At 42.5% G+C, this 26,517-nt stretch overlaps 1 protein-coding gene across 1 annotated transcript in view; it reads right to left on the minus strand.

Moving 5' to 3' along the window:
- The window catches only part of EIF2AK3 (eukaryotic translation initiation factor 2 alpha kinase 3), a 78,907-nt gene extending 53,644 nt beyond the window's left edge, over nucleotides 1–25,263 (minus strand). The window contains exons 1-2 of the mRNA XM_065929170.1: nucleotides 24,766–25,263; nucleotides 9,327–9,456 (exon numbers count right to left, since the gene is read on the minus strand). Of these exons, the coding sequence (XP_065785242.1) occupies nucleotides 9,327–9,456; nucleotides 24,766–25,076 (441 nt within the window). The 5' untranslated portion in view covers nucleotides 25,077–25,263. The remainder of the gene's footprint in view (nucleotides 1–9,326; nucleotides 9,457–24,765) is intronic.
- Between the last annotated feature and the right edge of the window lie 1,254 nt (nucleotides 25,264–26,517).

Genomic DNA, 26,517 nt, shown 5'->3' on the forward strand with positions numbered 1-26,517 from the left:
CTGGCTCCCCTGCTAGCTCCACATAGTGCCACATAAGTTCCATAATGGCTAGGATCTTACCGAACCTGTGCATTGCTGAAACCCCAGCTGCACAGTCCTGCAGGACCCTCTGCCGCCTTGAAGATCAGTTGAGTTTTGGGTGTGTTAAAGTTCAAGTACCACTGACTCTCTCACTAGGGTTAAGAAGCAGGGACCTCTCTGGTGGTCCAGTGGTTAAGAACCCACCTTCCAATGCAGGGGACGTGGGTTCCACTCCTGGTTGGGGAACTAAGATCCCACATGCTGCAGGGCAACTAAGCGCATGAGCTCCAACTAGAGAGAAGCCCGCACATGGCAATCAAAGATCCCATGTGCTGCAACTGAGACCCAATGCCGCAAAATAAATAAATAAATATTAAAAAGAAAAAAAAGCAGCAGCAGTCAGGTGCTCACGGTGCACTGAGCACCATGGTAAGTTTGCTCTCTATTATGATGGGCTTCCCTGGTTGCTCAGATGGTAAAGAATCTGCCTGCAATGCAGGAGACCCAGGTTCTATCGCTGTGTTGGGAAGACCCCTTGGAGAAGAGAATGGCAACCCACTCCAGTATTCTTGCCTGGAGAATTCCATAGACAAGAGGAGCCTGGCAGGCTACAGTCCATGGCAGGTCACAAAGAGTCAGACACAACTGAGTGACTAACACGTGATGTCTTTGTCCCTAAATTTCAATGAGAACGTTTAAATTAACGTGACAGGGAGAGAAGAAGAAGCTTATTTGCTGAACGGTCGGTGTTCCAGGGAATCATACCTCAAGGATTAAGGAGAGGGCCTCATGGTTAACAACTAGTTAATTGATCTAACATGAAGAATTATGAAATCTTTCAGTAGATTTGGATATTAGTCAAAGGCATCCTGTGTGACATGCTTAAAAGGAAATGTAGATTTAAAAGAAGAAAGAAAGAAAGAAAATGCAGAAGAAAAAACAAATCCTGAAGTGATTTGGAATTTACAATCATCAAAGATTCTGAATTATTGCCCAAGAGTAGTGAGATACCAAGTAGATAATCATTCTTTCATTCTTTCTTTCCTTAATCTATACTCAACCTACAAAACAAAATACCTCAAGGAAAACTACTAGCTTAACTGCTTAAGTATACTTTTGGCATTCCTGGTGAAAAATAAGAGTTTAGTAACTACCTCTGCCTTCACTTAGGTTAATAAACATCCATAAAGTAGATAAAACAACATGCACAAGGAGTCAGTTTCCTACAAAAGAGAGTCAATCAATTTCTCACTTGACAACATGCGTGCTGGAATAAATTGATTTAGTTCACAGCACTGCTTTCAGCCACGCTAAGGGATGAATAATAAGACAAAATTATATCAAAGCACTGTTTCACTTCTATAATTAAAAGAAAAGCAATTAGCCTAAGCAATTATTTAAATATTGGCTTGCTCCATGACTGACAGCGACTTTTCCAAATAAACTACCATCTGAGATGGTGCTCATCTAAGACTCATGTTGTGCTAGTTTATGTACAAATGAAAAACTGCCAAATGATCAGACATCTTTCAGTATAAATTAGAGAATCTTTAAAAGAGATTACAAAGCCTCTTTTAATAAAGCAATGCTCAAAACAGTCTACTGATGGACCTTTTATGAACAAATCAAGTAACCATTAAAAATGTACTCTTTTTCAAAGGCTCCCTCCACCAACCCTCAGCCTCATGAAGGCCCGTCTTAACAAATGCAGTCTGATGTAGGGCAGGGAGGAGGCTGGAAGGCTCTCAGATTATAGTTGTTTCTGCACCTGTCTGAAACAGAAAGGCAGTGTGTCCCTTGGGGAGAAACATGCCTAAAATAAAATAAAACAAAACCCCAAACTCTAAGTATAGACTTATAATAGAATTGTTTGTTCCTTTTAAGAGGAAAAAAAAGGAGAGGACATTTTAACAGAAAAATGAAACAAAAAACAAATATGGTATCTCTAAATAAAGAAAAGGTAAAGATATTGTCTAAGGACAGACTAGCTATAAATACACAGTTATAATATGCATTCTAAATACAGATAAGGAAGGTCTTTGTATTTATAAGTGTGTTTCAAAACATAGAGAAGTAAGCAGCTAGTTCAAGAATCTGATGTCTACTTAGATTTGGTGAACTATGATCCTAATGCCATCCAGAGACCCCAAAGAAAAACCATGCTACAGTTTACAATAGCCAAGACATGGAAGCAGCCTAGATGCCCATCAGCAGACGAATGGATAAGAAAGCTGTGGTACATATACAAGATGGAACATTACTCAGCCATTAAAAAGAATGCATTTGAATCAGTTCTAATGAGGTGGATGAAACTGGATCATATTATACACAGTGAAGTAAGTAAGAAAGAAAAACACCAACACAGTATACTAATGCATATACATGGAATTTAGAAAGATGGTAATGACAACCCTATATGCGAGACAGCAAAAGAGATACAGATGTATAGAACAATCTTTTGGACTCTGTGGGAGAAGGTGAGGGTGGGATGATTTGAAAGAACAGCATTGAAGCATGTATATTTATCATATGTGAAACAGATCTCCAGTCCAGGTTCGATGCATGAGACAGGGTGCTCAGGGCTGGTGCACTGGGATGACCCTGAAGGATAGGATGGAGAGGAAGGTGGGAGGAGGGTTCAGGATGCGGAACACATGTACACCCATGGCTGATTCATGTCAATGTATGGCAAAAACCACTACAATATTGTAAAGTAATTAGCCTCAAATGTAAATAAATAAATTAAACTTAAAAAAAGAAAAACCATGCTAAGGAGATCCAACCAGTCCATTCTAAAGGAGATCAGTCCTGAGTGTTCACTGGAAAGACTGATGTTGAAGCTGAAACTCCAATACTTGGCCACCTGATGCGAAAAACTGACTCATTTGAAAAAGACCCTGATGCTGGGAAGGATTGAAGGCAGGAGGAGAAGGGGACGACAGAGGATGAGATGGTTGGATGGCATCACCGACTCAATGGACATGAGTTTGAGTAAACTCTGGGAGTTGGTGATGGGCAGGGAGGCCTGGCGTGCTGCCGTCCATGGGGTCACAAAGAGTCAGATACAACTGAGTGACTGAACTGAACTGAACTCATATCACAAAACAAAATTTTAAAACCATCAGGGAAGAACCATGGCCAAATCCCCTGTGTGCTTTGACTCTGCATATAAATCACTAGAGAAAAGCAAATTGGATTTCAGGTGGTCCTTCTGAAAACCGAAAACAAAATTCTTAACTACTATCAAAAGTATTAAATAGATAGCCAGTGGGAATTTGCTGTCTGACTCGGAACTCAAACTGTGGCTCTGTGACAGCCTAGAGGGGTGGGATGGGATAGGAGGTGGAAGGGGGGTTCAGGAGGGAGGGGATAGATGTATACTTATGGTTGATGCATGTTGATACATGGCAGAAATCAGTACAATACTATAAAGTAATTATCCACCAATTAAAAATAAATAATTTTTTAAAGAAAGTATTAGATTTAGAACCTAGGAGCACATCTGCTAAAGCTAACAGAGTAAACTTCAGGTTCATCATTCATTCTCACACACACACACACACACACACACACACACACACACACACACACACACACACACACACAGTTTTAGCTTGGTTTATATCACTTTTCTTTTGAGGAAGTTTATAAATACCTAGTCAAGAGGAAAAGAGTGGCAAATCAGATCTCTGTCCCAAGGCACCTCAACCTTCCTGCAGCTCACAATTCATTCTAAAAATAATGTGAAACCCTTGTTTTTAATGGAACCATCAATCTCTCTTATCCTCTGGGAACTTATTTTTTTCCTTAACATAATTGAAACATGACTAAAACAACATAATAAGTTATTTTATATGCCTTTTGAGTCAGAAAAGGTTAAGGGCATCATCAGAGCAGGTTGAGAGGCAATGAGATATGTACCTAACGGTCATGAATTTTTGCTATTTTTAAAAGAATCCTTAAAGGGAAGTCAAAAAATTCCTCTAGATAATTTATAAGGGTGTTTCATGTATTTGATAGTAACTGAGCCCTGAGGTTAGGACAATCTTTAGAAATTTAGTCCTATCCGTCATTTTACAGAGAAGAAAATTAAAGCTCTCCTGAAATAAAGAACATGAGTTTGCACAAGCTCTGGGAGTTGGTGGAGGACAGGGAAGCCTGGCACGCTGCAGTCCATGGGGTCACAAAGAGTCAGACACACCTGACCGACTGAACAACAGCCACAACAACCGAAATAGTTTAGCCAAGTCACACAGCCAGCTAACAGCAGCGTATCCACTAGAACTAGCCCCTGAATCCTGGTGCATACGCCACACCACACAAACTCCCTGTGATGCTCTTACTCTATTATTCAAGCAAAAAGTACATGTGACTCACAACCAATTCCTCTAGCACTAGCAACTTTAAAAGATTCTTTACCACTGAGTCACCTGGGAAGCATCAGATCAATCAGTCACTTTAATAATCATTGCACAGAAGACTTTCCTCGTGTTCCAGTTGTTCAGAATCCGCTGGCCAATGCAGGGGACACAAGTTTGGTCCTTGGTCCAGGAGGTTTCTATATGCCAGCAGGCAGTTGAGCCCACGCACCACAACTACTAAGCCTGCGCTATAGGGCCCACATGCCGCAACTACTGAATCCCGTGTGCCTAGAGCCTGGGCTCCGCAATAAGAGAAGTCACTGCAGTGAGAAGCCCATGCACCACAACCAGAGAAAGTCCACAGAGCAATGAAGACCCAGTGCAGTCAAAAATAAATAAACAAATAGCAAAAAAAATAAATAAATAAAACATAATCACTGCATAGAGAATATATCTTCTCTGGTCTTCTGGGTTTAATCTGTTTCACCTTCACACCACTCCTGATGAAAGCATGGAGGAACTGACACTCCAGCAGAGGAGTCAACAAATGGAGACTTACTGTCATCTGGGTGGCTCCTGTTACATCTCCCCACCAGTTCCTTCTGCCTGCTGGGTTCACCCAGTCCTTCTCCCGACACTACCTGCCCTAGCAAATGCTGAGTTTCAGACAGAGAAAATTAATTTTTCTCCCTAAAAGCTAAGGACTATCATAAAATAGTCTATCAGATGCATTCAGAAGAGTATTGTCCTGCTAAGCATCCAATCTGGGGCATTTCAAAGAGCAGTTTTTGTTCCTCTTTTGGTGGTGTTTTGTCCAGTTTCTGAACACAACTTCTTAGATGATGGGCGACACACACCTTGCTGAATAACAGGTGACCCAAGCTCACAATATAGTTCTCTCTCCTTATTAATGTTTATAACCTTACAAATACTCTCCTAATATTTCTATTATAGAAATATATAGATCTATATATAAATATAGATCGGTTGGTCTCAAAGCATGGTCTGTGGATTCTATCTCAAGTGCAGACGGTCAAGTGGTTTTCATAAGAAGGTGGTGCTATTTGCCTTTCCCTGGGGTGATACTTGCATTTATGGTGTAGAAGCAACAGTAACTAAAACTGGTGCTTTAGCCTAAATCTAGCACCAAATTTGTAGCCCTGGAATCTTCACTTGTCACACACTTGTGACAAAATAGAAGAAAAAAAGTTTCACTCAAGAATGTTCTGATGATATCCCAATGTTCATTGCAGCACTATTTATAATAGCTAGGACATAAAAGCAACCTAGGTGTTCACTGAAAGATGAATGGATAAAGAAGTTGTGCTACATATATACAGTGGAATATTACTCGGCCATAAAAAGGAAGGCATTTGAGTCAGTTCTAATGCGGTGGATGAAACTGGAGCCCATATACAGAGTGAAGTAAGTCAGAAAGAGAAAAACAAATACCATACATTAACACATATATATAGAATATAGAAAGACGATACTGATGAACCTATTTGCAGGGCATCAGTGGAGATGCAGACGTAGAGAACAGACTTATGAACAAAGTGGAGGAAGGAGAGGGTGGGACGAGTTGAGAGAGCAGTGTTGAAACACACACATTACCATATGTAAAAGAGATAGTGGGAATTTGCAGTATGATGCAGAGAGCTCAAATCCGGTGCTCTGTGACAACTTAGAGGGGTGGGATGGGAAGGGAGGTGGGAAAGATGTTCAAGAGGGAGGGGACATATGTATGCCTATGGCTGATTCATGTTGATGTATGGCAGAAACCATTGCAATATTGTAAAGCAATTATCCTCCAATTAAAAATAAATTTCTTTAAAAAAGAGTGTTGATGAAACAATAAAAATTAATTTCATCAAGTTGTGACCCAAATACATACCTTTCTACTATTCTGCCCAACCAACCAGGAGGTATACATTAAGGACTTCAGCCACAAATGGAAGCATGTTTTGAGAAAAAGCACTTGTGAGACTGAGTTTTGAGCTGAACTAGCAGCACTGCTCACAAAGCTCCATTTTTACTTGAAAAACTGAGAGAAAAGCTATGATTACGAGACTTGGGTATCTGGCAGACATTTTCTCAAAAATAAACAAAGCGAACCTCTTACTTTGAGGAAAACAATTGACTATGTTAATGATCAAATCTAAGTTGCCAAGTGAAAATTAGAATCTTGTAAAAGCTGTATCTTCCCAGGCGAGCTTCCCAGTACTTAAAAGGATTTTCTCATGAGATTGGTGGGAATAATAAAAAGTTTGACTTTACAAAATAGTCTACAAGGAAATATGTCAACATTTGCAAGATCTGTGTAACTCAATGAATCAATATTTTCCCAATGATGTTAGAAGATCATGCATGAGTAAAAAGCAAGACAGGCCAATGGATGTTACTGGAACAGAGTACAACTGCTCATTGATATGATTTCAGATTCCACAGGGCAACTAACCTTCCAGAAACTTTCACCTGTTCTTGTGTAGAACCAAAAAAGAATGATCACAATTATCTGAAAAGGCTACTAAAATACTCTTTTCCCAACTACCTGTGGATTTTCTTTTTCATATAGCTCAACCAAAACAACAATGCAACATGTTGAAGGCAGAAGCATACAGGAAAATCAAGTTGTCTTCTATTAAACTAGAAACAGGACATTTAAAACAAGAGAGTCCCATAACCAGTGCGAGTCTGATATTTGAAGCAAGGCACCCAGAACCAGTACTCTGTGACAACCTGGAGGGATGGCGGGGGGCGGGGGGGGGGGGGGTTCAGGATGGAGGGGACACATGTACACCTACGGTTAATTCCTACTGATATATGGCAAAACCCATGACAATACTGTAAACTAATTATCCTCTAGTTAAAATATATACATTTCAAAACAAAAAACAAGAGAGCCCTAATTAGCCACAGAAAATGGTAGGGACAGTGAGAAAATTGTAGTTTAAAAATAGCTAATATAACTGTTATAGTAAGAAAAGCTTCAAGGTTGACCAGCTGCTTATAATTTAAACACACTCAATGGCACCCAGGTTATCACAACTATTTGTCATAACATGCAATTTCTCTTTTTGTCAGTATTCATATTTTAGTTTGTAAAAGTACACATGCTTTACACCACTACAACACACCAGAATGTTACCTCAGGTGTAAACAGCTTACAGTCTTCTGATTTTGCTCATCATCTTTCACGTCTAGTTTGAAAATAAAGCAAAATGTGCATGCCCAAGCATTATCCCAGGAGGACACAAATAAACGCCTCTTCAGTCTGGGTAGTAATTCATTTGACTATTGCACCTGATTCAAAATTTGCAACATACTTTATAATCAAAGTGCTTTTATATTAATAATTCACAACACAGAAGTTCACGATTCTCAACAGATGTTTTCAGCATACTGCTGGATAAGCAGCAGGCACTCTGAAAGTCTACTCAAGGCTCAGCACACAGCAAGTGTGGAGGCTGGGCAGTGCCATCTCCCTAAGTATCTGCCTGGGTGCTCCAGAATACAATTCAACCTGGGTTTTCTAGAGAGCAGTGGGGTTACTGATAGCAGTTATTCCATCATCACTAATCAGGTCATTCTCAAGCCCCTCATGCTAGGTTTTTCCCAAACTTGTTACCAGCTTAAAAGCTTTTTGAAAGGGAAAGATTGATAACGAAAGGGGAAAAAAAGGGTGACTTCCCTGGTGCTCCAGAAGGGCGTTCCTGGTGGCTCAGACAGTAAAGAATCTGCCTGCAATGCATGAGACAGGGGTTCGATCCCTGGGTGGGGAAGATCCCTTGGAGAAGAGAATGGCTGCCCACTCCAGTATTCTTGCCTGGAGAATTCCACAGACAGAGAAGTCTGGCAGGGCTACAGTCCACGAAGTCACAAAGAGTCAGACATGACTGACAGACTAACACTCCCTGGTGGTCCAGTGGTTAAGGCTGTATGCTTCCACTGCAAGGGGCTTGGGTTAGATTCCTGGTCAGGGAAGTAAGATCCCACATCCCACAAGGTGAGGCCAAAAAAAAAAAGAGTGGGGGTGGGGGCAGGAGGAGGAAAAGTATCCTAGTGATTCTAGTATCTTACCTCTAAGAACAAGGTAAAAGGCTGAGAATGTTCTGGAAAACAGATGACTGCTTCTATGTCAGCAGTCATAACTCCAAAGAGGGACCTGTTTTAAATGATTTAAACAAGAGGGTAGAGTGCCAGAAAAGAAGAGAGACTTCATCTGAGTCTAGACTAAAGGTGAGAAAAATAAACTTCTTTCATTTAATTCTCCTTAACCTGCTCCTCTCATCAAGGTAGGCAATGTCGTGACTTTACCCAAGCAGATGCTAAAGCTCTTGAGGGGCTAAGTCACCTGCGCAAGTTCGGGAATCACGTGCCAGAAAAGTTTTGAAAGCAACTAACTGCAAATAATCCAATTTGTCTAAAATTACACTCAAAGAAAATTTCAGATGAATTATATTCAAAATTAGGATGGACAGCTGAGGGAACACATAGCGAATAATTTATGGGGTTTTGCAACATGTATTTCCAACTGTTAAAACACAGTTGTTTACATTTGTTTTATTATTCCTAGGGACTTCATGATGGTGATGATGATGATGTTAGGAAGAAGAAATTATGATCATGTTACAGCTAATGAGCTTTATTGGTATAGCAGATAGTATCCTCAATTACTCATTTATACGATTAACTCATTTCAGGCCCCAAACAATCCTAAGAAGTAGGTGACATCATGCACCTCATTTTACAGAAGGGGGAATTGAGGGAAAGAAGAGCTAAGCAAATGCCTGCAGGGGACACAGCTTGCTAGAGACAGACACCCCCCACACCTAGGTGATCAGCTCCTGAGCCCCAGTCCTATAAGCAAATATCTCCTAGTAACAGCAGCAAGTGCTCATTTTAACTAAGTTTTCCTGTCGACACATAACAGAAAATTCTCACCTCTGGTTTGCTAAGGCTGGATGACACCAAGGAACCAGACCCCACGTCCAAATCCCACTGCTTTTTCCCATGATTCTCAGGATCCAAGGCAGCGATTCGGCCATCTAAAGTGCTGATGATCACTAATGATCTGTAAAATTCAAAATGAAAAGGACAGAGTTAAAAAGATACCAAAGGCATACACTCAAAAGAAACCAGCCTCTCCCGGGCTTCCCTGGTGGTCCAGTGGATAAGAATCCACCTGCTGGTGCAAGGGACATGGGTTTGATCTTGGTCCAGGAAGATCCCACATGCCACAGGGCAAGTAAGTCCTTGTGCTACAACTACTGAGCCAGAGCTCTAGAGTCTGTGCTCCACAAGAGAAGCCACCACAAGGAGAAGTGCACGCACCACAACTAGAGAAAAGCCAAAGGGCAGCAACAAATACCCAGTGCAGCCAATAAAGAATGAAAGAAAGAAACCAGCTTCTCCCCAGGCCTCTATCTGTAAGAGCAGGGAGCAGGGGTACATCCCCGTGACACTTGTAGTCTTTCCACCTTGTCTTGAGCCCTCCAAGACAACTGCACTATGCCCTTTTTCTGTTTGTGCCACCTACGAAAAGCCCCAGAGTCCAAGGTCACTCCTCGTCCCCACACTCTAATCCCCACTGGGAACTCAACATACCCTCTTCTGTCCCTTAATCTTGTATTTCTCCAACTCCTGAAGCCTTCACCCTGAAACAGCCTCCCCTGAATGTCCACTCACCTTCTTGCTCTAAGAGAAACCTGAAGACACTCCTGAAGAAGCTATGAGAATTTTTTTTCTCCATCACCCTTACCAGGTCCAGTGATGGGGTAAGTGTAGTCCTCATACCGTGCTACCATTTTTAGACTATTTTCTTTCCTTCCTCTCTAAAAATCCTCAGGATCAAATCATTCCATCCATTACCCCTCCTAATAATTGTCTTTTGATCTTTGGGTCACTGGCTCCATTCCTTGGAAATTTTGGGCTCCTGGTTCACTGTCACTATTAACACATTCTGTGGGTTTTCAAGATCTGTCTACCTTGCCTCAGTCATTCCCATGATCAGACCCTAAGACCCTGTCATTACCTATCACAGCTTCCCTGTCCCACTGAAATGTTAAGCATCCAACCCTAAGCCACCAACTCCTCTTTTCAGCTCACCTCCTCTACTTCTCTGACCCCACCAGAATCTATTAGCTATTGATCCTACCACTGTTACCCTGAACTTCACCACCATTATGCCTTTACTTTGTCCTTATCCAGTTTTTTGTTTTGGTTTTGGTTTTTTCCTTAAAGCCAAGATAGTTTTTATTTACTTGACTGCACCAGTCTTAGTTCTCGCATGAAGGATCTTTGCTGACGAGTGTGGGATCTAGCTCTCCGACCAGGGATGGAATCCAGGACCCCTGCATTGGGAATGCTGAGTCTCAACCACCAGACTGCCAGCGAAGTTCCTCTTATCCAGCTTAAATTCCACATCTTTCATCTTAAGCACTTCCCTGCTCATGCCTTCAACTCCCTTTTTCCTCTCCTACACATCACACTGGACTAGCAGAACTCCAACCCGAGTTAAACCCAACTTTCTGCCTTTGCTCCCTCTTGCATCTGTGTGGCTAAAGACAGAGAGACATAACCATGATGACAGGTATCATTTTTATTCATTTACCATCAGCGTCAAAAGGGCTACAAATGATGTTCCACAACCTAGTCTATCCTCTCCCACTGTCCTAGGTTAACTATTTCATTCTGCCTTTGTCCTCAAACTTCCTCCACTATTCTTCCAAGCTCGTGCATCTGGGACTAGGCCTCCTAGACAGGTGTTTACTAAGGAAAACAGAAATAATCAAGAGACCCCACCATCCCATCTCTCTATGTATCAGCACTTGGACCCATGAAATCCCCCTCGCCTCCTAGTACTGCAAGTGAATTGTCCACATTCCCACCCACTCCCAACACTTCCACTCAGGTAACAGGTCTTTCCCCATGCATATATGAGGACTTGTTCCTCAAAATCTCTCCTCCTGCTTTCCCATCAATTATTTCCCAACTAACACAGCACTCCCCACCCCCAGTCATCAAACCTGCTACTATTTCTCCCAACTTAAAAACCAAACCAGATTAAACATAATGATTAACTCTCCATGCTCCAGCTTCCAATCCATTGCCTGGTCTACTTTGGAACAAAGCTCCTTGAAAGAGCTGTTGTGTAGTCTTAGTCTCCAAATCCTCTCCCCCATTCCTGTACTGAACTATTTCTAACCAAGTTTTTGCCTCTACCCCTCCATTGAAAAGGCTCTCATGGGACTCATCCATGCCTTTCACATTGACAAATCCCATTCACTTCACCATCCAGTAGCACATGACCAGCCACTTCTCCTGCTCTCTATCAGCTACATTTTTTTTCCCTCTAGTTTATTGGCACTTTTTAAAAAACTTGTAGCTGATTTACAGTGTTGCGTTAGCTTCTGGTATACAGCAAAATGATTCAGTTACATATATCTATGTTCTTTTTCATATTCTTCTTCATTTTGCTTTATTATAGGATACTGAATATAATTCCCTGTGTTACATTAAGAAGAACTAAAGAGCCTCTTGATGAAGGTGAAAGAGGAGAGTGAAAAAGCTGGCTTCAAACTCAACATTCGGAAAACTAAGATCATGGCATCTGGTCCCATCACTTCATGGCAAATAGATGGGGAAACAATGGAAACAGTGACAGACTATTTTTTTGGGCTCCAAAATCACTGCAGATGGTGACTGCAGTCATGAATTAAAAGACACTTGCTCCTTGGAAGAAAAGCTATGACAAACCTCGACTGTATATTAAAAAGCAGATATTACTTTGCGAACAAAGGTCCATATAATCAGAGCTATGGTTTTTCCAGTAGTCATGTATGGATGTGAGAGTTGGACTGTGAAGAAAATTGAGCACTGAAGAATTGATGCTTTTGAACTGTGATGTTGGAGAAGACTCTCAAGAGTCCCTGGGACTGCAAGCAGACCAAACCAGTCAATCCTAAAGGAAAACAGTTCTGAATATTCATCGGAAGGACTGATGCTGAAGTTCCAATACTTTGGCCACCTGAATGTGAAGAGCCAATTCACTGGAAAAGACCCTGATGCTGGGAAAGACTGAAGGCAGGAGGAGAAGGGGAAAACAGAGGATGAGATGGTTGGATGGCAGCACCAACTCAATGGACATGAGTTTGAGCAAGCTCCAGGAGATGGTGAAGTACAGGGTAGCCTGGCCTGCTGCAGTTCATGGGGCTGCAAGGAGTCGGACATGACTGAGTGACTGAACAACCCTGTATTATATAGTAGGATTCCATCCATGGACAGAGGAGCCTGGCGAGCCCCAGTCCATGGGGTCGGAAAGAGGAGGACACCACTCAGTGAATAACACATATATTAGGACCTGGTTGTTCATCCTCCATCAACCACCCTCACACAGCTTCCAGGACACCATTCTCTCCTAATTATTTTTTCTCCATTCTATGCTTCCTTTCTCAGTCTCATTTCCTGGTTGTGCCTCATCTCTCCTATCTCCAAAAATACTTACATGTACTTTTCTTTAGTGCTCTCCTAGATTAAAACATCATCTATTCCTGGTGGCTTAGAAAGTAAAGAATCCACCTGCAATGCAGGAGACGTGGGTTTGATCCCTGGGTTGACAAGATCCCCTGGAGAAGGAAATGGCAACCCACTCCAGTATTTTTGCCTGGAGAATCCCAGGGACAGAGAAGCCTGGTGGGCTGCCATCTATGGGGTCGCACAGAGTCGGACACAACTGAAGCGACTTAGCAGTAGCAGCCAGCAGCAACACTAACGACATACATTTGCAACTAACAAATTTATATTTCTGGTTCCAGGCCACTTCCCTGAACTCTGGGCATACATATCTAACTGCCTGCCAGATTCAGACTGTATAACAGGCTTCTCAGAGTTCACATACCTAAAATCAATATCAGCAGACTGAGTCCTCCAATTCCTCAAACACATCGTGTGCAATTTTCCCTCAGGGTCTTTGTACCTGCTCTTCCTTCACGTCCTGGAACATACATCCCAGACACATGACAAGCTCTCAATAAATATCTGCGGAATGAAAAGATGTGTAGAACAGTCTTTCTGGGAATTTGTTAGGTATACTGGTCTACTCCTCAAAGATGACACAAATTCCAAGCATAGACAGTTATACTCCTGGCTTGGATTATAAAATGCTACTTTTATCTATTCTACTTCATTTACGATATATACAAATTCAAAGTAAAGCTACAAGTTGACCAAGACAAACCAGTTCAAGTAATCTCCTTTGAAACCTTTCAAAGAAAATAAGACAAGCCAGTTCAGTAAACTCCTTTGAAACCTTTCAGAGGACTTACTCATTTAGCAAATGAATAAATTTATCAAGTGAATAAAAGTGTTAATTTAATTTAGTTCCCTATCTATACACTAATTTTCACTTTGAATTGTTCAAGTAGTAACTCTTAGCCTAATTTATGAAAATAAACATTTTTGCCATACTACAAACTAGTAATTTTAAATAAAAAACGAAAAGAAAAGGAACAATTGGACTTCCTTCCCCACACATTATCTTGCATTCTATAGAGATCTACTGGGAGTTGGAGAAGGATATAGTGAGCCAAAAAATTATATCATAATGAAAGGTATAAAAAATTCATACCTGACAAACCATCATGGAAAAGAATATGAAAAATAATATACATATATATATAATAGAGTATATTACATACTTTCAATTGAGTCACTTTGCTGTATGGGTTCAATCTCTGGTCTGAGAAGAACCCAGATGCCATGGAGCAACTAAGCCCATGTGTTATAACTACTGAGTCCATACTCTAAAGCCTGCAAGCCATAGCTACTGAGCCTGTGTGCCACAAGTACTGAGGCCTGCGTGCCTAGAGCCTGTACTCCACAAGAAGAGAAGCCACCACAATGAGAATCCAAAGCACCACAATGAGAATCCAAAGCACCGCAAATGGAGAGCAACCCCCTGCTCACCACAACCAGAGAATGGCCCAAGCAGCAGCGAAGACAGAACAGCCAAGAAAAACATTTCTTTTCTAAAGACGCCTATGTCTTATGTAAAGATTCTGCTTTTCAAAATAAACAAGATATTTTCAGATGATGAACTGGATCTAGAAGGTATGTGTGAATTCAAGCAATAAGTGAAAGAAAGAAAAACATGCAGGCAGGAGCAATTAAGTACATCATGCTCTTAAACTGGCCATTGATATTTAGTATAATCTGGTTCTTAGATTTGAATGGCATATCCTTAAATCTTTTTAACTCCTCTTAATGGGAATAACAGAAATTCCCATAACAAACCCTGTCAATTCTTTCACGCTCAGGCATGTCCAACTCTTTGCAACCCCATGAACATAGCCCACCAGGCTCCTCTGTCCATGGGATTTCCCAGGCAAGAATACTGGAATGGGTTGCCATTTCCTTCTCCAGGGGATCTTCCTGACCCAGGGATCAAACCTGTGCCTCCGGCATCTCCTGCACTGACAGGTGGATTCTTTACCACTTGAGCCACCTGGGAAGCACATATCAGATGTCAAAAAAAAAAAAAAAAAAAATTCATTATCCCCATTGCTACAATTTATGGGCTCTGTCTCAAGTACATCACTGGAAGAGGGCTTTCCCTTCTGCGGCTGCTGGAAATGAGTAACAGCTGGAGGGCAAAGAGATACTTAATAGTTGAGACAGCTACATCTTATCACATTCTTGGAGAGAGGTGTTCTGACATACTATTGGTTGAGAGCCACAGGAAGGAGACAGACACTGCTGGAAAAACAGTCCCTCCAACTGAATGCAGAACAACCAGAGGTCAAAATAAGATATAGCACTTAGAACAAACATCAAGGCCTTCCCTTTCCTCAAAAAAAAAAAAAAAAAAAACGGAGAATCTAAGGCCGTTTATCTCCCCATGATCTACTCTATTTGGCAGTTTCTATGAACGAGATGAAAAACTCTTTAACTTATTTAAAAATCAAAAGAACTACATAGGCAGCATTTCCAGCGGAAAGAATCAGAGCTTTGAAGTCAACCCTGTGTACCCATCCCCATGGCCCTGCTGTTGTTCTGCTCATGGCTCCATTCAAATTGCTTTTTCATGGATAAAACAGGACGATTTCACCCAGCTCAGCATAACTCAAATTGACCTGATTACCAAAATAATCTGGAGTGCTTGTTAAAAACCAGTAAAGGTTCACCGGTTCCCTCTGCAGAGGGGATTCGGAGATGGTGGCTTAACAAGCACTCGAGGTGAGTCTCAAGATAAGACCAGTCTGGCAAAGAGTGATTCAGCTCAAAGGGTGATTGCCTGGGAGTAAAAAATAATAAAAATAATAATAATCCATTACCTTGATGAAGATGGCCTACTGATCAACACTATCAGCAAACTCTAGAAATTTCTCTCACTTATAGGCTGCTTTGATTTACAAAGTCATTTGTCTGGATGGTTCAACAGCAAGCACTGTTCTCTCACTCATAGCGTGATTCTTCAAAGCCCCTTTCAAGAAAGGTTTGCAATGACCTCGACTTGACGGCCAGGTCTCCTCCCCTCATCAGGTTTGTCCCTCCAATGGTGGCTGGGACACAGTGTGGGGGCTCAGTCACTCAGCCGTGTCCATCTCTTTACAGCCCTATGGACTGCAGCCCACCAGGCTCCTCTGTCCATGGGACTTCCCAGGCAAGAATACTAGAGTGGGTTGCCATGCCCTCCTCCAGGGGATCTTTCCAACCCACGAATTGAACCTGTGTCTCCTATGTCTCTTGCATCGCAAGATTCTTTACCACTGAGCCACCAGGGAAGCCCTAAGTTGGAACACTGGCTGTCTCCCATTCTAGACCAGTCCTTGTCCCCACCCTCACCTGCCATCCTGACAGCTTTCAATCTCCAAAGAGTAGGCCAAGGAGTTCTAGTTTTATCCAAAGTCGCCACTTACTGTGTAATCTGACAGATCCCTAAAATAATGTAGTGTTTACAGTTCATCCCTCTCCCAACCCCACTTCAGCATTTCCAGCAAGGCATCACCACAACAGGTTCAGAAAGCTTCCCTTCTCTCCCCAGGCTTTCTGCATCCACCCTATCACTGAACATCCAATCAGAAATGACACCTGCCTCCTCCCTCACCCCCTGCATTTAAACAACAGTCGTGTACTCTTGACCTGTTTTTCAAGCTTCCTTTAAATCTTTTCATTCTTCTTCAGTCCCACTGCCCTTGTTCTATGACAGATTCGCACGTCGCATTAGACCATCTTAAAAAGATGTCCAGCCTACACAAAAACAAACCAGAAAAAAAAAGACTAAAAAAAAAAATTAACAGAAAACACAGCCCAAAACAAACAAACAAAAGACTTCCTGCCTCTGGCTTCTTCCTTCCTCTATTCTTCTGACAGTTTTGTTTCTATAACTGAAATCTGATCAACTTCCAAAGCTCCCTGTGCCCACTGACTAAAGGCCACACTACTTGGTATCACACATAATCTGGCATAACCTAGGTTTCTAACTCTTTGAACAAAGTTCCTTTGTTAACTTGGCTCTTGTCTCATGTCTTTTTTTCTTTATTTTTTTTTTTTTGTCTCGTGTCTTAAATGATTTTATACATCCCCCAAATATCACTTCTAATGAATTTTCCTATCTTCAGAGAAACTATTTAAGTACTAATCAAAATATTCAAGACTTCTGGAAAGAAAGAGCTAATACTACTAATTAAGTCTGGTATTTAGTTCCAGTGCAAAACTGAGAAAACTTGCCTTTTTAATTAGCCTTCTCCTCAGTGAATGGCCAATTTCCCTTAGGTTATTTGGAAAACATAGACCCCATCTCCCGGCTCCCCGACAAGCAAGTATATAAGGGTCCCGGAGCACCGGTTTGGCAACCTCAGCTTTGAGCCGGTGCTCACATCATCCCAGCAGCCGAGACCTTCCCTGACACTTCAGGTTCAAGGGCTTGCTCACTTGACGTCTCCATTCTCTTCGCTCTCAAACTCCTCTTATGTCATTATCATCCATTTCAGCACAGTTAATTCTTTAACACACGTAGCTCCCTCTCAGGCCTGGACTCAAGGACAGTCCATGTATCCATTCCCAGCACCCAACAGTGTGGGGCTCCTAGGAAAAGGCAGTAAATGTTTGTTGGATGAGTCAATTTTGCTGGGGCAGATACCACTACTCACATAAAACAAAAAAGGTGTGAAAAGATGTGACTTGGCTAAGGTCATGCACCTAAAAGAGGTTTTGGACAGAACTGTACAGCATAAATTTTGGGGTTTTTTAAAAACTCTAATTCAACTATTCTGTTAACTATATGTCTGCATAAGTGGCGACTCCTATATTACTATAATGTGCAGCTTTTATTTCCCCCAGAAATCTCATCAAAATGTTACACACCCTGTTACTGCTCTGATTATGCCCTTAACTGAGCAGAAATGCTCTTAGGCCACAATGAATACCAATTTTAAAAAATTTTGTTTGCTCCAACATCCATCACCTAGAATCCCTGCCTATTTATACTTAAGTTTATCAGAGTCTGATAAGTAAATGCTGAATTCTTTCATACAGTAACTTGGCCTGAATAAATTTCCCATTTGAAACAGAAGTAGGTGACAGTAGAAAGTTCTATCGATTGAATGGTTTCTACGTTAACAACTGCTTATTTTAAAATTCACATTTCCTTTCATAGAAAAAAAAACAGTCACAAAATTAAAAATGTGATTGGGTTAAATCTGCTTTTTTTTTTTTTAATGTAACCAAGAATCCTCTACCTAAAATATATGCTCTCACTGAAGGAAGCATATATGCTTGTTGAAAAACAAATATATTAAAAAAAAAAAAAAGAAAAACAAATATATTAATTGGACTTTACTTCGTAGTCCTCACCTACTAAGTAAATCTTCAGATTAAACTTCCTTTATTTAAACCTGTCACAAGACTAGTCATGACCCCAATACAAACAAATATAGTGCCAAAAATGACTGACTATATAACTCTGACATATCAGCTAAGCCTTACAGAAATACTCTTAAGTTTTCAATGTCATAAACCAAGTGAGGGAAGTAGATATCTGTTTCCAATTAGAATTAAACATTTTCGAAGCACTTTGCTTTATTCCATGAAATCTTTTAAATAAAATGGTTATTGACAAATAGAACAGGGTGGAAAACATTAAAACAGTGTTTTTTAAACTTTTTATTTTGTATTGGGGTATAGCCATTAATTGGAGGAGGAAATGAAAACCCACTCCAGTATTCTTGCCTGGAGAATCCCATGGACAGAGGAGCCTGGCAGGCTACAGTCCAAAGGGTCACGAAGAGTCCAACACAGCTAAGTAATTTAGCACATAGCCAATTAACAATATTGTGTTAGTTTTAGGTGAACAGTGAAGGCACTCAGCCATACATATACATGTCTCCTACACACTCCTAAGTCTCCTACAAACTCCCCATCCAGGCTGCCACATAACACTGAGCAGATTTCCAGGTGCTATACAGTAGGTCCTTGTTGCTGACCCATTTTAAATATAGCAGTGTGTACATGTCCATCCCAAACTGCCTAACCACCCCTTCCACCCACGTCAACCATAGTAAGTTTGTTCTCTCAAGTCTGTCTCTTTCTGAAAAACTTTAAAAAAAAATTTCCCCCCTCACACTTATTTCTAAAACCTACCAGCTTTCCTTTCTGCATTTTAAAACGTTTTGTAATAAAAATATACAATCAGCTCCTATCTTACCAAAAAAAAAAAAAAAAAAACTGATGGAGTTTTCAGACAGTATTTATGGAATGAAGGACCATATGGAAGCCACAGCTTACAGCTGGTGATAAAGACAGGTCAACTTCAGCCCAGGAGTGTGAACACAGAACAGTTTCCTCAACCCTGTCAATATCAAAGCCAGAGTCCAGGTGTCAATTACACTAAAAAGACAATTATAGACAGGAAGGATAATCCATTACTCACCAGGTATATTTACTTTGGCTTATAGCCTGCCTTGAAAGTTATGCACAAATTCTTCTTTCAGTGTGATTCTTAGTCAACTTTAAAAGTCTGGGGTCTTACGGTTGCCGAGGGGAAGGGATAGTTAGGGAGTTTGGGATGGACATGTACATAGTCCTATATTTAAAATGGTAAGCAACAAGGACCTACTGTATTGTACATGAAATTCTGTTCAGTGTTATGTGGCAGCTGGATGGGAGGGGAGTATGGGTGAGAATGGATACATGGATATATATGACTAGGTCCATTTGTTGTACATCTGAAACTGGCACAACATTATTAATCGACTAGACCCCAATACAAAATAAAAAGTTTTAAATAAGTGAAAAAAAAAAAAGTCTGGGGTCAGAAAAGTGAACAGATAACTGAGTTTCCTTTTAACACTGTATCCTGTAATTCTACTATTCAATGGTCATTTTAGTTGGGAAAAAAAGGCTTGTTTATGAATTTGAAAATCTGTGGAAGACTATATTTCTAAACCATTGATTCAGATCAGACCAGCTTGTAAAGGAGAGAGAGGAGAAAAAAATAAAGAGAAATTAAATCATCTTATATTTGGGAAGTGTTTTCCTGTTACAACTCTCATTAAATCCAAAAATTCCAGTTTACAGATGCACCAATTAAAGAAGCATGAGAGATGAAATGAATGTCAAATGTAGTGATACTTTTGTTAGAGGGGAATCAGAGGCAAAAGGAACTTTGCCTCGAGAATTGGTGTGATAGCTAAAACTAGTGCTTTACAATTTCCAAGGTTGTCAGATATCAGTCGGAGGATGCTCAACCCATCACAAGAATGCCAAATGACATCCTGCTGTTTGCTTTTTGTGCTGAAGTCAGAAAACTGGTAACTCATCATATAACGCCAACATGCATCCATAAAACTGAACAGTGAGGTGAGAGTCTGACTTTCTTCCCAACACTCTGCAATGACCGTCTCATTTAAATTTCAACTAAATGTAATATTCACCAAAAGAACCACTGACAACAAGACTGCTACAAGAAAAACAAGTTCATTTTAGCTACTTTTTAAAGGGAAAAAAATTGCTTATTCACTCATTTACATGCCTGAGATGCAGAGTAAGCATTTAGATTGAAAATTCCATCACAAGAAAATGAAAAGTCCATCAAGAGAAAAAAAAAAAAAAGAATGAGCAAGTTGCATTCTGCTTCTTGGGAGATAAAAGATAACCTGTAAAAACAAAGATCTCAATTTCCCATCTCCTACTTTTAAAAAGTTTTGCAAAGACCATGGCTCTTCACAGTTATCTGCAATTAACGCTTGGTTAATCCAAATTTGTTCCCCTAATCTTCCTTCTTTAAATAAACAGGATATTAGTTTATTATTATAGAACTGATATTCTCTCTTTTTTCTCACTTTTTTCTGTAGCGCACTTAAAAAAAGTCTTTTACAAACTACATGCTTATCTCTTGCTGATTCTACCAATTTACTTACTCAAGGTTTCTCAAACTTTCTGTACTATCTTAAGCTACTAGGCAGACCCCTAAACCCCAGCCCATCTTATCCTAACCAATTCTGTTTGTCAAAGCTCTCTCACTCTCTGGCAGGTGAAATTCCTCTCTTTTCACTCTTTTTCTTTCTGAGAAAGAAGTAGTTCTGCTTGCCAACTACCTTCGCCTCCTCTCCTATTCCTTCCTTTTCCAACCTGTCTGTATAAGCTCCCACTCTCTGAATATATAAAGAAGATCAGCGATCCCAATAGGTTTAACAGTGAGGGACTGAGGAAGTGGGGCCAAAAGGATGAATCTTTTCTTTGGTGGGCAGGGGGGAGCCGTGAGCCGTGTAGCGTGGCTTAAAGGATCTCAGTTCCCCAACCAGGGACTGAACCTATGCCCCCAGCAATGGAAGCTCAGAGTCCTCACCACTGAACCACTAGGGAATTCCCAGAAAGGATGAATCTTTAACCCCTTCTTTAGGTATGCTTGCTCTCTTGCTAAGTCACTTCAGTCGTCCAATTCTTTGCAACCCTATGGACTGTAGCCTGCGAGGCTCCTCTGTCCATGGGATTTTCCAGGCAATACTAGACTGGGTTGTCACTCCTGACCCAGGGATTGAACCCTCTCTTACATCCACCTGCATTGGCAGGCAGAATCTTTACCACTACCTTCATCTTCTCAGTCCTTACCCTATGCCTCCTGTACAACCTGGCCAGCTGTACCTGACTCCTTTGCAGGCTTCTCTCTCCAAAACATAAAGAGCATTTCCTGAAGTTTTTATCACAAGCTCCTCTTTGCAGTTTCAACCATTTACCCTGACATCTCTCCACCTGCAGGCATTCAACTTCCTACTTAATCTCTCCCTCTAGACGTCCTGCCAGCACTGCCAAGTCACCATGTCCAACACCAACCAGTTACCTTTTCCTCTCTGCTCCCCTTAATCTTTCCACTTTCCACCTGTGCTCTACTTCTTAGCCATCCCATCTGCATCTTCAGCCGGTGGTGCCAAGAGAGGAGGAATCAATTTATTTGCCAAGAACCAAGGTTCCATCTGCGATCTCTCATCTCTACCTCCTCTGTTCTCTATCCACTGGACAGTGCACCTCTCATGGGCACTGCTATAACATGCTCCTTCTGGTTTCCACACCTTAAGTTTTTTTAATATACACAATAATGCCAGAGAAACAGTCCCTAAACACAAGCTTAGATCAAGCCTGGCATTTGAGATACTCTACACAACACGTCTCAAACTGTAGTGTGTGTGGGACTTTCCTGATGGTTTAGTGGTTAAGACTCTTCACTTTCATTGCAGGGGGCATGGGTTTGATCCCTGGTTGGGGAACTAAGGGAGCTTCCCAAGTAGTGCTAGCAGTAAAGAATCCACCTCCCAATGCAGGTAGATGTAACAACACAGGTTCGATCCCTGGGTTGGGAAGATCCTTTGGAGGAGGAAATGGCAACTCCCTCCAATATTCTGGCCTGGAGAATCCCATGGACAGAGGAGCCTGGCAGGCTATGGTACATAGTGTCACAGAGTCAGACACAACTGAAATGACTCAGCATGCACCCATTCAGGGAACTAAGATCCTACATGCCAAGGGATGCAGCCAAAAACAAACTATAGTGTGCATGTGAATTGCATGCTGATCTTGTTAAAATGCAGATACTCATTCAGTAGGTCTGAGCAGTGCTTGATTCTGGATTTCTAAATTTCTAACATTTCCAGGTGATGATGATGTTACTAGCATACAGCTGTATATATACAATATGGCTGCAACTTATTTTTCTAGCCTTATCTTCTACCCCTCCCTGCCCAGCACAAATGTATGTATGTTTGTAACTCTTTTGTGCCTACAGGTCACTCACATGCACACATACACACAAATGCATGCAAACAAAATAATGGGTGTGTGTGTGTGCACTCAGTCGTGTCCGGCTCTTTGGGGCCCTGTGAACTGCAGCCTATCAGGCTTCTCTGTCCGTGGAATTTCCCAGGCAAAAATACTGGAGTGGGTTGCCATGCCCTCTTCCAGGGGATCTTCCAGACCCAGGGATCAAACCCGAGTCTCTAGCATCTCCTGCATTGGCAGGCTGATTCTTTACCACTAGTGCCACCTGGGAAGCCCTCCCTAAACACAGCTTCTGTGCCCCTCACTGTGTCCTCAAGTCCAGGCTCTGCTCACCACACTTCTACCCACTTTTGAGGAAGCAACTCATTCTGCCAGAGTATTTTCTTGTCTTCTGTCCAACCTCACCCCAGTACCACTCACTGACCCCCACAAGAAACATGGGACACTGAGAGCACTTAATTTGCATGGCTTCTGCCCTATAATGTCATTACGGGTCATCTTATTTAATCCTCACTGCTGGACGGCACCTCTTGCTGGAGGACAGGGGCTAACTGCCTAACCTCTGTAACCCCAGAGTATCATGGGGGGGGGGGGGGCCTTTTAAGCACCAACAAACACCTGTTCCAGTGGATCTGTATTTTAAGAAAAATGAAACATACCACTCTACTTTATGTACCTCACTTGGGGCAAGTGCTTCAGAAGTTTAAGATAAATAAAAACATTCTTTCTGGATAGCTAATTCATTAGCAAAACCTCTGAAAATTCTGTCAAATGTTTGGCATTTTGAAATCATCTACATATAAACATTCAAAGGGTGTTTCTAAAATTTTAGTACTTCCCAGGTGATGCTAGTGGTAAAGAACCCACCTGCCAAGGTGGGTTCAATCACTGGGTCGGGAAGATTCCCTGGAGGAGGGCATGGCAACCCACTCCAGTATTCTTGCCTGGAGAATGCCATGAACAGAGGAGCCTGTCGAGCTACTGTCCACAGGGTCACAAAGAGTTGGGCATGACTGAAGTGACTTAGCGCCCTCACCCAGGCATACAGATCAAAGCTCTGATATTTAACTGAAAAATTAAACCCAATTTGTCATAATCTAGTCATTATTACATTTAAACTTAAAATACTTTCTAATCCAGTAACCCGCTCTGGTTTAATTTACCTAATGCTCCCGTTATCACTCCATCCATTAAATGGGATCTCACTTTCTCCTCCGGTGTGCTAAGGTTAGTCATCTGCGAAATAATTTACCATTAAAATGCCTCACACCTGTGCCCAGTCATGAAAAGTGCTTTAAAACATGCATCTTGAAGAAACGTTTTTAAGGAGATGAAACAACTCAACCAAAACAGCCCTATATTAAATGCTTATATACTAAACCCTCTAAATATCAAAGAACCGCCGAAATTCAAACAAACAAAACCATAGCTTCTAAACTTCAGTGTGTTCAAAAATTGTCTGCAGTGCGTATTACATGTGCAGATTCCAGTTTCTTACCCTGAGGAAGTCTAATCCAGTCAATCTGGAATGGGACTTAGAAAACTGTACAGTCCACCAGCATCTCCGGGCGGTTCTGATGCAAGTGTTCCACAGATCTCAATTAGAGAAATACTGACCTGGTGCGTGGGCACTACAGGGATTTTCTTTTTTTTTTTTTTAATGCTGAAATCTCTTTGTGAAGTTCTTTCCCCAAACAGCTGTCACACTAGCACAAAATTGGTAATTCATTAAAAAAAAAAAAAAAAAAAAGATGGGCGGGGGATGCTGTAAGTTGCTTGGGGTGCGAGTAAAGCTCGAAACCAATCAAAGAAAGAAAGTAACGTTTCTTTCCCACTTCGCACTCCGTCCTCCTAGCATCCTCCAGGTACCTTCGAGGATGCTGCTCGTACCAAGGAACTACAACTGGGCGTCAGGGAGCAGAGTGAGGCCCTTCTCTGGTCCAGGGGATGGACAGGCGGCTCCGATCTCTCCTCCAGGTCACCAGCGGTCCTCGGCCAGCTAGAGGTCGCGGCGGAGGGGGGACCGCGGCCCCTGGATCCTCCACGGCGCACGCGCATAAACAAGTCGCCTCCAGGGGGTCAGTGATCCCGGTGCTCTACCCGCGCCCCTTACCTGCCGCATGGCCGAATATCGGGCTCCTCTTCCGGCTCCGGCTCCGGCTCCGGAGGCTCCTGCTCGCCTGCAGCCGCCGGCAGCGCCTCGGAGTCCTCCACCGTCACTTCGGCCGCAATCACGGCGCCCGCCGCCGGCACCCGCGTAGCCGAGGTGGGAGCCGCCGCGGCCCCCAGGCCGAACGCCGCCTCCGCTGTCGGTGCGAGGAGGTCAGAGGTGCGCCGCGCGGCCACTGTCCCTGCCACGAGCCCCAGCAGCAGCGGCAGCAGCAGCGCCCGTGCCAGCGACCCCGGGCCGGTGGCGCGCTCCATCAGCGGCCCGCCCCGCGAGCCGGCATGGGGGTGTAGCCGCCGGCGCCCGCCTCTCCCGCAGTTCAGAATCCCCTACCAAGGCGAGGACGCGCTAGGGACTCCGCCGCCGCCTAGACGGTCAGGAAGTCCAGCAGCTTTCCCTCGGCCACGTCTTAGCCCGGCCTCCGCCAGCGCCACCTGAGTGACAGCTTCCCTCGGACATCGCCCATTGAGCGAGCGTTCCGCGCATCTGCTCGCTGATTGGCTGCAGACTCTGCCACTCTGGGCACCGACGCTAGTCTTGTTGGAGCAGGTGGGCTCTCCCGGGTTGTCAACAGCAAAGCTGCCAATCAAATTGTACTGCCTTTAGCCCGAGGCCCGCCCTCTTCCGGACGCGCTTACCAATGAGAAACGCCCCTCCAAGCAGTTTTTTTACCTGATTGGTTGATTTGGCAGTACCCAGAACACCATTCCCCAGAGAAGATTGGCCATTGTGCTGATTGGCCTCGCCCCTCAAAGCGAGGCGCTAGAGAATACTTAAAGATCATTGGTGAAAGCGGCTGTCCTTCAAAAGTCTGAGATAATTTCTTCTTGATTGGTTGGAAGCAGCACTTACTACGTGGCGGATTCTGACTGCGGAGAGGACAGTCCCAAGTGAAAGGAAGAGGGAAAGGCGAGTCTCTGGTGGTGGGGAGGCGGCCGATCTTCAAGGAGTTATCTCTGTAAAGCCTGGTCCGTTTGGAAAGCCAAAAGAAGAGCAGGAAAAATAAGTGACCGCACAAAACATGTAGTTCCTGAAAGTGGAAGGGGTAACGTGAGGTGGGGAGACGATCCAGCCATCGGGTTGGGAATTACGGCTTGTTTAGAGATGCTGATTTCTTCGGTGACCTACAGCAATCTAGTCTAAGCGACACGCCCCTTCCTTGTTCGAAAGGAGAAGGAGCACAAGCCCGGTGCACTTACGTCATTTGTCTACAGTCACATAAGTAGTTATTTACAGAACCATGACTTTTCGTCCAAGCCTTCTGATCCTGGTCTGCCATGCTTTGTAGCTCACTAACAGGGCAAGAAAGAAAACCACAAAAGGCCAAACTGGAGATTTGAATGCTTGGCCAAGGCATTAGAACTTTTCATGCAGCGGTTCCGGACACCCTGAAGATTCCTGAGCAGATGAGTAAAGTGACAAGCGTTGTGGTTTAGAAACAACCCAGCTGCTGTGAATTCCTCAGCAGTGTTCTCAAAAGAGCGTTAAAGATGAGACCAGTTGTGTGCCTATATGTGAGAGGCCATGTCCCCATCAAAATTTTGAAGATTTTTTTTTTCTAAGTTACTGGCATACAGACATGCTCTTAATTTCTTCAGTCCAAAAGCAAAACAAGCAAAACCCTCCACTTCCCCTTCCACAGTCAACCGCATTTCATAGTTGCTCAGTTCAGAAAAAACTTTTAAAGTGTCTTCGATT

The sequence above is a fragment of the Muntiacus reevesi genome, chromosome 3, assembly GCF_963930625.1.
Source record: "Muntiacus reevesi chromosome 3, mMunRee1.1, whole genome shotgun sequence".
NCBI lineage: Eukaryota > Metazoa > Chordata > Mammalia > Artiodactyla > Cervidae > Muntiacus > Muntiacus reevesi.